At 36.4% G+C, this 11,724-nt stretch overlaps 2 protein-coding genes and 1 non-coding gene across 3 annotated transcripts; all 3 read left to right on the forward strand.

The window, feature by feature from the left end:
- Nucleotides 1–852: 852 nt before the first annotated feature.
- LOC113307849 (protein root UVB sensitive 5-like) lies at nucleotides 853–5,171 on the forward strand. The gene is made up of 15 exons (XM_026556310.1): nucleotides 853–1,100; nucleotides 1,183–1,242; nucleotides 1,745–1,896; nucleotides 2,006–2,106; nucleotides 2,263–2,321; nucleotides 2,516–2,562; nucleotides 2,654–2,732; nucleotides 2,834–2,906; nucleotides 3,042–3,131; nucleotides 3,660–3,719; nucleotides 3,843–3,956; nucleotides 4,108–4,168; nucleotides 4,257–4,375; nucleotides 4,590–4,685; nucleotides 4,779–5,171. The coding sequence occupies exons 1-15, from the start codon at nucleotides 979–981 to the stop codon at nucleotides 5,013–5,015; spliced, it is 1,470 nt and encodes a 489-aa protein (XP_026412095.1). The 5' UTR covers nucleotides 853–978; the 3' UTR covers nucleotides 5,016–5,171.
- LOC113307850 (EPIDERMAL PATTERNING FACTOR-like protein 6) lies at nucleotides 5,111–6,284 on the forward strand. Its single transcript, XM_026556311.1, has 3 exons — nucleotides 5,111–5,237; nucleotides 5,743–5,864; nucleotides 5,968–6,284. Exons 2-3 carry the CDS (start codon nucleotides 5,759–5,761, stop codon nucleotides 6,222–6,224), a joined length of 363 nt encoding a protein of 120 aa, XP_026412096.1. The 5' UTR covers nucleotides 5,111–5,237; nucleotides 5,743–5,758; the 3' UTR covers nucleotides 6,225–6,284.
- Nucleotides 5,221–5,292, forward strand: TRNAH-GUG. Its single transcript has one exon. It is a non-coding gene; the product is annotated as a tRNA-His (tRNA).
- Nucleotides 6,285–11,724: the final 5,440 nt, after the last annotated feature.

Raw genomic sequence — 11,724 nt, forward strand, 5'->3', positions numbered from 1 at the left:
GTAGGATTCGACCCACCAACACATAAACAACTGGTCACAATATAAAACTTTGATTTACATTGTTATGAGTCTGTAATTGATGTACTTGGCATTGCACTGAAATAGTGTTTTGTCGTTCTGAAAAGTTTGTACGTGTATTGTCTTGATATGGCATCCTAGTCTATCTAGTCTTCTGTATCCGTAGCATTCCCTTGTTTTAGGATTGAGAAGGGGATACATCAGGCAGTCGAGGATTCAAAACAATGGAATGACAACTCTTGCGGTAACTATAAATGTGTATTGTATAAGATTTCGTTATCTTCTGGAACATGTAATTTGTGATGGTGCAGATAAAAAAAATAATGCGGGAAATGTAACTTACTTATAAGTTTTTAGGGTGGATATTGGAAGTAATATTGAGTCACCTCTTATCTAATTTTCTTTTTAATACCAACTTTACCCTTGGTAATTAAATTAGTTAGTGTGATGATTAATTATTGTTAATATAATGATTAATAATTGATTAGTTAGTGATTAGTGATATAAACATTATTATTGAGAGAGATGAAGAAGAAGGATATAGGAAGAAGAAGATGAGTGAACCAAAAAAATCTTTTTTTGAGTTTGGTAATTATGATATGGATGATTCATGTGATGATACCTCATTCTCGAAATGAGAACTCCCTTCATCTCTTAGTAAGAGTAGTCCCCCATTTTCTGAGTAGTCATCAAAAACGGTTCTAGAATTTTTGGTTGCGCACCCATAATAAATTTTTGCACCCCTTCCCATGATTCTCGGCTCCGCCCTGTATGAGAGTCAGGTCAACTAGGCTGGCCCCTGTTGGTTTGGTGTCAATAATTTTGACACCGTTGCTCGTTTATGATAAAGGAGAGAGAGTGTGTGTGAAGCCATTAACGACTAACCAGCTTCAAAAAAAAAAAAAAAATTAATTCCCCAAATTCAAAGTTTTACCCTGAACCCAGAAAATAGTGTCACATATGACCTATACTCTGCAACAATTCTTTCCAATTTTTGCTTTAGATCCATCAAGGAAGAGAAGAAGTAGAATCAGTTTTCAAATTCACTGCTCTTCTGAATCAAGTAAAGAAGAAAAAGAAGGGTAATGTTATCAACCTAATGACATAAATTTTCTCGAAGTTTTTCTGTTCTCGGGTTTAAGCTAATGGTTTTTCTTTTTACAGATTTGAAGAGCAATCCAATGTGGTATTGGTGGAGAGATATCGAAATGGCACGGCAAAAAGGTCTCTTACTTTCCTGTCTTTTAACTTCAACTGTACTTAGAAATGAAATTAAAACCAAAAATAACTAAGTTTGTTATTGGAGATTAACTTGATATGGTTTGAGTTTCATCAGTTGTTAATCTCAATTAGTCAGTCATGCACGGATTCATCTTAAATAGAGTTATTGTAAGAAAAATGCTATACCAATCAAAGACAAATATGTATTTGAGGCTGCAATAGTTCCTTGTTGACATTTTGCTAGGACCTATTCTCGCACATTGTCTAGGTAGTGGGAGATTGCGTAGTTTATGAGATGAGTTCTAACGCATAAGGCAAGCTAGCTAAAAAGTGTTCTCTCTTATGTAGGATATGAATTTAAGAAAATGAGTGTCACAGAAGCGGCTCAAATGGCTTATTGAGTTATTGATAATAGTCTTAATTTTTAAGTGTATGTTAGTTTATGGAAACTTGAATTGTTCTGATTTTGTGTTGTTTGTTCTGCATTATTATGTGATTAAACCAGGTATGTTATAGATGGCAATTCAAAGGTGCAAACATTTTTGGAGGAGCAGAAAGCAGTGACAAATGACTCCCAGTTCTCTTCCTCGTTCAACACAAAAGTATCGTGGCTTCCAGATGGTATTAAGGTTTTCGTTTTACCTTCAGGATTTCCAGGTAATAATTTTTTGTTAGCAGAAGTGAATACTGATTAAGAAATTATGGTTTTCAAGTCGAATTGATTCTTTATGATCTGTTTGTCTTTATTTTACTCGATCAAACACAGGCTCAGTGTCGGATGATTACTTGGAGTACATGTTATTACAGCTCCCTACTAATATTACTGGATGGATTTGCAGCATATTGGTCACGTCAAGTCTGCTAAAGGTCTGCCCTTCTATAATCAGCAGTAACAGTTTATGTTTTCTTGGGTGTAACTGTAGTAGCATTCAGGCGAACTGAAATTATCACATCGAGGACTTCTACATTTATTGGAAACTTTTGTCCTATGATAAATGATTATTAACAGTATGAATACACCAGGCTGTAGGTGTAGGATCCTTTTCTGGAACTAGTGCTGCTGCAACTGCCGCCGCGATCAGGTAATTTGTTACTCTCCTAAGTGCTTACTGTACCCGCTTAAAAGAAATTTCATATGTAATGGCATATCTTGGAAAAAGTCGCTTCTATCTTATACTACTTAATCACTAGATAGTTTAGTTTTGACTAAGAATGCTGCTGCATTTCTGGAAGAACCTCATGGGGTTTGGAGCTAATCTTTGCTCTAACTCAACAGATGGGTGTCAAAAGATGGTCTTGGCACTCTTGGGCGCTTTTTCATTGGTCTGGCAATCACCACCGAAAGCATACAGAAATGAAAAGATTATGCGGTGACATATTCAACCTGAGAACCATTATTGCTATATTTTTCCAGGTGGGCGGTTCGGGGATCTTTTTGATAATGACCCGAAGCAGTGGCGTATGTATGCTGACTTCATTGGCAGTGCTGGAAGGTTCTCGTGAACACTTGTTTTGCTTTAATCTTAGAATTTTATTGATTTGGAAGTAATACCTAGGGGAGATTAACAAATTCATAAATGAAACTGTTATGCAGTATCTTTGATCTTACAACACCACTGTTTCCCGCATATTTCCTACCACTCGCATCTCTTGGAAATCTAACTAAGGTAAAATATCACGATGAAATCAATGAGCCATTGAACGCATGGTAGCTCACTGATACTGTCTTTTGACTCCCAACAGATTGATTTATCAATCTAGAAAGATGAATTTATGAGTAGGTTCTGTGTTTATCTAAACAGGCTGTAGCTAGAGGATTGAGGGACCCTTCATTTCGGGTTATCCAAAATCACTTTGCCGTCTCAGGAAACCTCGGAGAGGTTGCAGCAAAGGTATATCCTAGACTTGGTTCGGTGCATGTCCACTACGTTTCTCTTCTAGGCCCATCTTGAACCCGATTTCTTCTTTTTCTCTGAAAGACGCATCCTAAAAATCAGCCTAAAATTAAAGGAAACCCGGATGTTGAAGATCTGGCCCTAGCCGGAGGTTCACAATCCCCAGGGTGAATTTTCCTAGCCCATTCTCTGGATCTAGGGCAGGGAAAGTGGTTTATTGCCACCACCTTACCCCATAGTGGTTTCATTTCCCTACTTTTCGGCACTGGTATGGAATTTATCCATGTCATAGTACTTGCTCTTTGTCACACCAGTTCTATACTGAGTTCTAATACACAATGGATGGTTGGAACCAGTGGTCTAATCCAGTGTGTCAAGCAACCATGGTATGTAGGGCTTGTCCTTTGTACACATTAACATATATGGGTCATGTTACATGGACAGATTTTTAAATTCTTATTAAGGGCACACATAAAGGATAACTTATAACACCCCTTCAAACTAATTCTAAATTGATTTCTTCAGGAAGAAGTTTGGGAGGTAACAGCACAGCTTATTGGTCTGGGTCTTGGCGTACTGGTTCTGGTATATATTAAGATTTTTGCCAAGCTTTTATTGAGATTTTTGTCAAGCTTTTTCGATGTTTATGTCCTATTTCTTGGTACTTTCATTTAGTAGCCTTATTCTTCGTGGGACAACTAATTGCAGGACTCACCTGGCATACAAACATCATACACTACATTGACGCTCACATGGTTGAGCATGCGCCTGCTGCACCTTTTGTTACGTTACCAATCTCTTTCAGTTCTTGTATTTAATACAGTAAGCAAGTCTTTGCCATATTTTATGTATAATAATTACGTTTACACCAGACCACCTTCCTTCATGGGGTATTCTGGCTTGAATCTGCATGCCACGTACGATATCACACATGGGTAGATAACGTTTATCACTTTTCCCTACTTTCTTGCAGATAAATCTCAAACGCGCCCGTATGCTTGTGAAATCACATGTGTTGCATTCTGTGGTTCCAGGTGATATTTCACCCTTCGGGTCTCACCAGTCTCTAGCTGTTACTTTGTTTTTTGAGTGACTGCAACTGATTGAACATGTTGAATTCAGGGTATGTGGACTGCAACAAGAAGGAAAATTTTCTATCCTGGCAAAAATTCTTAAAGCCAAGCATTATTTTTGGTGTATCCTTAGAAGAAATAATTGACGGGGAAAGATCTGTTTCCAAGGTAATGGTGGTGTCTTTCACACTATCGTCATCTATAGCTTATGAATATATAGTCTTAGGCTTTGCTATCCTGTAGTCTCAACTATTATTCAAGCAGCTTTTATCTGAACTGGTAACTGAAGAGGAAGCTGCGCTTAGGCATGGGTTTCCGTTTAGTATTGATACATGCCAGTAACCTGAGATTAAGCTTAACATATACTTCGGTCTTGATACAGGTGAAGGCACTTCTGGAATTATATAAAGCGGAACAATATATCCTAGTTGTAAATCAACAACTGCAGACAGAATTCCAAGTCTTAATTTCATTCAAGGTGGTAAAAATCCCAATTCACATATGCTTCAACTGTGAAAAATTTGGGTGCAGAAAAGGACATGACTAATATGTTATTGTAACCATGCTGCAGGTCAATGCGACAGGTTTATCAGTCTTGAGAAGCATATGGCAGACATATTGGTTATATGAACACTGGCAAGGAAGAGATTCCAAGAATGTCTTTGATCAACTTCAGGAAAGCATGTCGAAGTTGGATGCAAGGTTTGATGATTTTCTTAAGCAGCTTGAGGAAGCTGGATGGGATGTCAAGCAGATAAAACTGAAAGTACCCACTGAACTTTTATTTGAAGAAATGCATACCGCTTAATTCCAGCGCAGACAGTGTAAATGGTGATGGTTTTAACGATTAATTAATTTTTTTTTGAAATGGTGATGATGTTAACAATCTATATTCCAAGAAATGGATTTCCCTGAAGCCTCATCTAACAGAGAAAGGAGAAAGGATGCTTCAAAAAGAGAAATACAAGACTGGAATTAGGAGTTGAAGCATAATAACTGAGAAATGTCACTAAGTGGCTGTAGTTTAGTGGTAAGAATTCCACGTTGTGGCCGTGGAGACCTGGGCTCGAATCCCAGCAGCCACACACTTTATTTTTTTCATCAATTTTTCATAATCCCCTCTGGAAGCTAATTTTTTGCTTTCTGCAATTAAGGCTTTCATTAAATTCTGGAATTAGAGTCGTGTAGATTGGTTAATTTCTCTTGATAAACTAAGGACTTCCATTAAAACCAAAAAGGATTTACGCCAATGTTGTTCTAAATTTACCAAGAAGAACAATATATTTAGCAAGAAAATCTTTGATGAAAATCCAAGACTAGCAAATATTTTTTTACGGAATATTTCATCATGGAAGGAAAGAAGATATATTGCATGAAGCTCAAAATAGTTATGTAAATTCATATGGTAGTAAACTAGGATTTTATTCCCTTTTTCATGTAAATAATTCTGTATTTTGTAATACTACAACTGTATAAATAACCTTCATATTTCTCTCTTTCTCATCACGTAAGAAACCAACTTTTCTATACAACAGCTATTCAGATTGATCGATGGCTGCATCACCAAGCGGAAGTCACCGGCTTAGCGCAGTTTCTGTGGCGATTTTCATCTTTTTCTTCACAACAACACTGCTTCCTTTCAGTAGTGCGGTTCCCGGTGAGTTTTTTTGTTTTTTTGTTTTCTGTAAGGTGGTCTGTGAAGAAGAATTTTTGAAAGTCATAAGTTTAGTGCAAACTCTTACGTGATGATTTTTACACAGATGGGTTAGCTGATACAAGTTCTGGAACTGTGGAGAAAAGGGAACTGTTGACGTTGGGCTCAAGACCTCCTCAATGTTTTAACAAGTGCTTTGATTGCAGTCCTTGTACTCCAGAATTGGTTAGTTCTCCTAGTCAACTTCGCAACATGAAGAGGAGTATTCGCACTAATTTAATGGCGTCATCCGAACAAGAATATAATCCATATCTTCCTCAATCATGGCAATGTAGATGCGGAAACAAATTATATCAACTTTAGTTATGATCTTCTTCTGATGCTGTCATAGACATTAGACGAGGATGTGAACTACTTACTCTTTTTTTCTGAATGAGATTTTTCTTTTATTTGCATAAAATATTGGAATATTGATTACGTAAATATGGTATTTCCTAGTTTTCTTATTCGAATACTGATTAAGGTGACCTATCTACTTACTTTGATGATCCTGCTAAAGTATTTTGTTTTTCATATATTTTGAGAATTGGTGGCTGACCGTCTTTGGGTGAGGATTAGCATACCTAACTAATCTAAACCCTTTCTTGGGAAATATATTGAAAAGAGATGGTGGGAAATTCAAAAGAGTGCTTCAGGCTATATATATTTTCCTTGCAAAAATGTAGCCAATTTTATATCAAAACACAGAATGTCACCTTTCAATAATGAAGAAAATTTAGATTTTTGTCCGATTTCTTTTGGTTCATTGTGCCCATCTCGAGAACCTTCGAGCTCCCATATAGGAGGTTTGGGATCGAAAAGAAAATAAAAAACAAATATATGATCTTGTACAATGCTTGCTGCTTTATCAATATAAGAAGTTGATGCGACTAGTTTTAATAAACGAAAACGGGTCTAACAAAACATAACAATCATCCATGGTGGAGCTACTAAACCATTGTTATTTTTATTTTTCAAATCCATAAAAAAAAGTTTGCATCATTGTTGAGGCTAATGGAGCTCAAATTCTTGATTTTTGCCCACTTGATGACTTCTATCACAACCAAACTTCCTGCCTCTTCTAATCCCTTGCTACTACTAAGCTGTTTTACATCCCCTATAGAGAATTGGTAAAAGTACAAATGCCCATCTTGTTCGTTAGTCTATTTAAACTCAATGAGACTCTGCACGCGGTGTTGAACAAGACCTTTACATGTTTCATATTACAAGATTGTTTTGCTTGAATCAAACACGACTTTCGTTGGTGAAACACCGCCTCTAGCAGATGATGTTCATGTTGCATCATTTAGATTGTAAAATACCACATCCAAAAAAATTGTATCGTATAGTTTGTCAAATTCCAACGTATATTTTGGAGATATCTTTTATTTAAGTTTTTTGTTATTTTCACGCGCAAGGACGTTGTTGCTGTTAGAGTATTGCTCGGTCAAACTCACATATTTTGGCAGGTCAAGTTTGTTGTCAATTTTAGTTGATGAAAACTAAGTCTTGATTTATAGTTTACTAAAGCCAGTCTCCGACTAGGATTAGAGCACGATAGTTGTGTATCAGATATCACTAATCGACCTTGAAGAATTGGACACTGAAAAAGGCGTAAACCAGAACTTCATCAACAATGGAATGTGAAGACTGGCTATCGTATTTTATCATATTGTCTATCATTCTATCTACTGAGACATCTAGTACGACTTAAGTATTTTAATGAACATTGCAAAAAAGATTGCAAGTATAAAGAGTAGTCAATTTAGTTCTTAAAGTTCACAAACTTTTTCGCCAGTTTACAAACTTGAACTTGTAAAAATAATGACTTGATTTTTAGTATCTCAACTAACTCGCGTACATGAACTGAATTGGTCAGTTTGCGCGAACTAATCAATTTTGAGAAAGTACTAGACACTATTTATTTCAGCGTAATCGAACTGATTGCTCGATTCGTGAACTAGTCGATTCTTGATGTTTCATGTGCACTTTTTATTTTCAAATATACAAACTGTTCTGCAAAGTTCGTGAACTTGTCAATATTAAAAACTCCAAAGTTACGAGACTACTTTTTAGTTCACAAACTGTTTTGAACTAAAAACAATTGGTTTTAGAACTACTTGACCGTGGCTTTATGGCAAACCATATGGTGACTCTGGTTGCATACATATTATTTGTAATTCAAAGTAACTTCTCACATGCTTTCATGCACAATCTATATAGAGAAGTTTCACTTACTTGACAATTTTATACGAGGCAATAGTTCACGAAATTAGGTTTGTTTGTAAGCTACCAAGGTTGTTCACCAATATAAATACAGGACTCCATGCACACTAGAAACTAAATCGTGATACTTTTGTGTCCTAGTTGTTGACTAGAGTCGTCCTTTGAAAACATAGACTTCCTCTAAGAAACATAATTAGCTTACGACTTTGAAAAACATCAATTGTGAAGCCCGACCAGGCTATCTTTTACCTCATAGTTCATGTTATCCGGAGTTCTCGAAACTTTAGATTAAGAACTTTATTGATAGAAATCACAAAGTACTATTCGTCTTAGACTTCGTTATTTCACAAAAATAGATATCTAAATCACCTCTGATTAATTTGTTTAGATTTTACTTGTAAGGTAGTATTAATTAGCCATCTCTATAACTTTTGAGAGTAAGTTCAACCTAACATTAAATTTTGCTTCATATATTCTTTCCTTGATGGTCTCTCATAGCATATTGATTTTCATACCTTGATTGAATATCTTTTTGAAGGAAATCAGATATGATTTATATTAGAGGTAAAATAGTCATTAAAATCCTCACTTACGATGGAGCAATTCATATGCATGTAAAGGACGTCATCTAGGGGAATCTTGTTGCATAGGATCTTGCGAGATCCAAGAGACGTTAAGGAGCGCAACTGAAGATAAATTTCTCATAGGGTCTATTCGATCTCAATAACATTTCAGTCTGATAGTAGGCTAGTGATAGACGCATTTATGTGTCTATTTTGTTCTCAATATTCTGTATTGTTAGACTCGATTAAGTACTTATTGTGTTATTTTGTGTTCTTGTAGGAAATTTTAGAGAAATAAGCCCTTGCGGCGAAATGGGCTCAAAAAGTGGTGTTTTACACCCCCAAGATAAAGTATTAAAGGAACCCCAGAAATGCACTGGAAACGTCACAGAAATGTCCGGGAGGAACCAAGAAAAATTACTATTTCCACCCAAAAATTATTATTTCAGCCCCAATTGCTAAAGGGACACCAGAACTGGATTAGGGGGAGGCCAGTTTTCTTCCCAAATTCAAATTCCAAAATTGGCGGGAAAATTTGGTTATTTACTGGCATATTTGCCAATCGATTTTTGAAGGAGTTTCAGGCCGATTCAATGGCTGAAACTCATTGGGTATCTTTTGCTGGGCTAGACATGGGTGTTGGATGCGATCAAATTTGGCTGTAAAATCCATCAGATGAAATCAGAGCAGACGCGTGCATGGAAAATATTTCACGGGGTTTTGATGAGTTGGAAGTGTGCTGCTCGTGTTTGGATGGGGCTTGGCTATATTCTGAAGTGTGTTTGAGATAAACAAAGAAAATCTACTCACTATTTACAGCTCCAGACGCGTATAGAGATAATTCAGGGAAGAAAATATTCCGAAATATTTTTCTTCAATGGCCGAGTAAATGAAGATTATTTGGAGTTAATGGAGGAGATTCAGTGGTTCAATTACGTATAAATATGTTCCTAATGTGCTACATAGAGGTTGTCGAGAGTTGGGAGAAGATAGGAGAGCGCAGGAAGCAGAAATCACGAGTTGAGTTTCTGATGCTGCTGCCATTGATGAAGGACAAGAACACGAAGAACGGACTGGCATAGACAGTCGTTCTCCAACAGTGTTTACGACGCAGAGCAGTTGGTCGTAGTGTGGGTCATAGTTTGGGTCTTGCAACAACATAACATTTGTATCGTTCTTCTTGTAACAGTTGAACAGCGCCTTTGCAACAATTATTTCTGTTGCAATTTTTCTGTTCAATTGTTTTACTCCCTTTAATCATTTTTTGAGCTTTATACATGTATTTTGAGATTATGATTAATATGAGGAGCTAAACCCCAACACTGGGGCGACGGAGGAAGCCTTAATTCATCCATGTGGTAATTTTATTTAATTCTTTATTTACTTTTTGCACCAATTTTAATTGAATTAAGATTTTAATTAATTATTTGTGATTTTATTTGATGGTTTATGCTTAGTCCTAGGGATTTTTGATATGCCATGCTTAAGAAATATAAGTAATATTTTATAAAATCTGCTTTGGCAAAGAATAGAGTTAATATTCATTTTGTTTTGAATTATAATTGCCTAGAATTAATTTATGAACCATTTAAGAAATGAATTTGGCCGAATCCTAAGCCGCAGTAACTCTCACCTTTGTTAATATTTTATTGTATATTTTAATATTTTTTTATTAAGTCTAAAAAAAATTATCCTTCACAAATCCGAGAGTTTGAACCTTCATTACTACAACCCCCATTAAATCTCTAATCATTTTGGCGCCGCCGACGCGGATTTGTGCTTAGGTAGAATTTTTAGGTTTTTATTATATTTTTTTTACTATTATTTGTTCCTTTTTACGTTTCTTTTTGTGTCTTTGATTTACAGGTTCGAAGTGGAATACTAAGGACTTGGGAACAAAAAGCTTAAAGCTAAAAGCTAAAAGAGAAGAAAAAAAAGACATATTTTTTTTTTTAGGATTTGTAAATAGGCTTTATTTTTCATAATTTTTGTAATTTTTGGACTTTTTATTTGGACTTTCTGGACAATCACTTTATTCTTTTTTAACCCTACGGAAGGTATTATTAAAAAAAAAAAATTATATAAACTGTGTGCAGGGAAGGACGACGATTACTATATCGTCTCGGCCCCTCGGGTTCGTACACGGCATAGGAGTCGTGGCCCGAGTCGACGACAACGGTTCATCCCCCGTCTGGTACGGGAGGTAAGTCCAATCGAAACACTCGCGAATCCCCTGCAAGCGAGTTACTGTATGCCTTAAGGTGATAATTGTTTGAGGACGAACCGGACTGTCTTTATTTTCCTAGTAAAGGGCAAGGCCTGGCCTAAACAAGATAAGGGTTCGGATTTCATCACCGTTCCCTTCTTGCCCGTTTTAGGAAAACAAAACCTAACGCGAACCCAAGCTTTAAAATCTGATTAGAAAGAGACCTATAGGGTATCGAGCTTGTTAGGAAAAATTTCGAAGGATATTGGTTACCTTTTAAGCAACTTCAAAGTTCATGGTGACTTCTGGGAGTTGAAACAAGCCGCCTTGTAACGCCGGTGAGGCCTTGGGTATCAAAGCTCCATTGAGCTTCCCTCGCCTCAGTTTCATCTCACATTAGCTCGGATTGATCCAGAGGGTTGCTCAAACTGTAACGAATTCCCCTTCGAGAGATAGAAGCTGGTCTAGAAACAATCTAAGTGGAGCCATCATGCTTTTTGTTTGCTAGAAATATTTAGGTTTGCTTTGGTGGAGTCGAGTCGGCCTTGTTTGTGTGATTGTATAGAATCCCTCTGTAGTTTATATTTCTTCGGTGATGAATCCTTTTGAGGAGACGCCACCTGCGATGACGTTGCGAGAATATATGTCTAGAAATTCTCGTTATCAAGAGACGTCTTCGGAAATGACTCTTGGTGAATATATGCGTGGGCAGCGATATATGGATACTCCAACTTTTATTGAGGAATCACCTCTAACGATCTATGAGAAATATTATAAACATAGACCATGTAGTTGGGAACAAAGCTTGAGAATTCGTGAATATCAAAAA

The sequence above is a fragment of the Papaver somniferum genome, chromosome 9, assembly GCF_003573695.1.
Source record: "Papaver somniferum cultivar HN1 chromosome 9, ASM357369v1, whole genome shotgun sequence".
Classification (NCBI taxonomy): domain Eukaryota; kingdom Viridiplantae; phylum Streptophyta; class Magnoliopsida; order Ranunculales; family Papaveraceae; genus Papaver; species Papaver somniferum.

What these genes read in the sequence shown, in the direction of transcription:
- LOC113307849 (XM_026556310.1), top strand. Translation starts at nt 979, where the DNA reads ATGACCTATACTCTGCAACAATTCTTTCCAATTTTTGCTTTAGATCCA. An exon ending in AGTAAAGAAGAAAAAGAAGG is followed by an intron (nt 1,101 to 1,182) that starts GTAATGTTATCA and finishes TTCTTTTTACAG; the next exon opens with ATTTGAAGAGCAATCCAATG. An exon ending in CAGTTCTTGTATTTAATACA is followed by an intron (nt 3,957 to 4,107) that starts GTAAGCAAGTCT and finishes ACTTTCTTGCAG; the next exon opens with ATAAATCTCAAACGCGCCCG.
- LOC113307850 (XM_026556311.1), top strand. Translation starts at nt 5,759, where the DNA reads ATGGCTGCATCACCAAGCGGAAGTCACCGGCTTAGCGCAGTTTCTGTG. An exon ending in TTTCAGTAGTGCGGTTCCCG is followed by an intron (nt 5,865 to 5,967) that starts GTGAGTTTTTTT and finishes ATTTTTACACAG; the next exon opens with ATGGGTTAGCTGATACAAGT.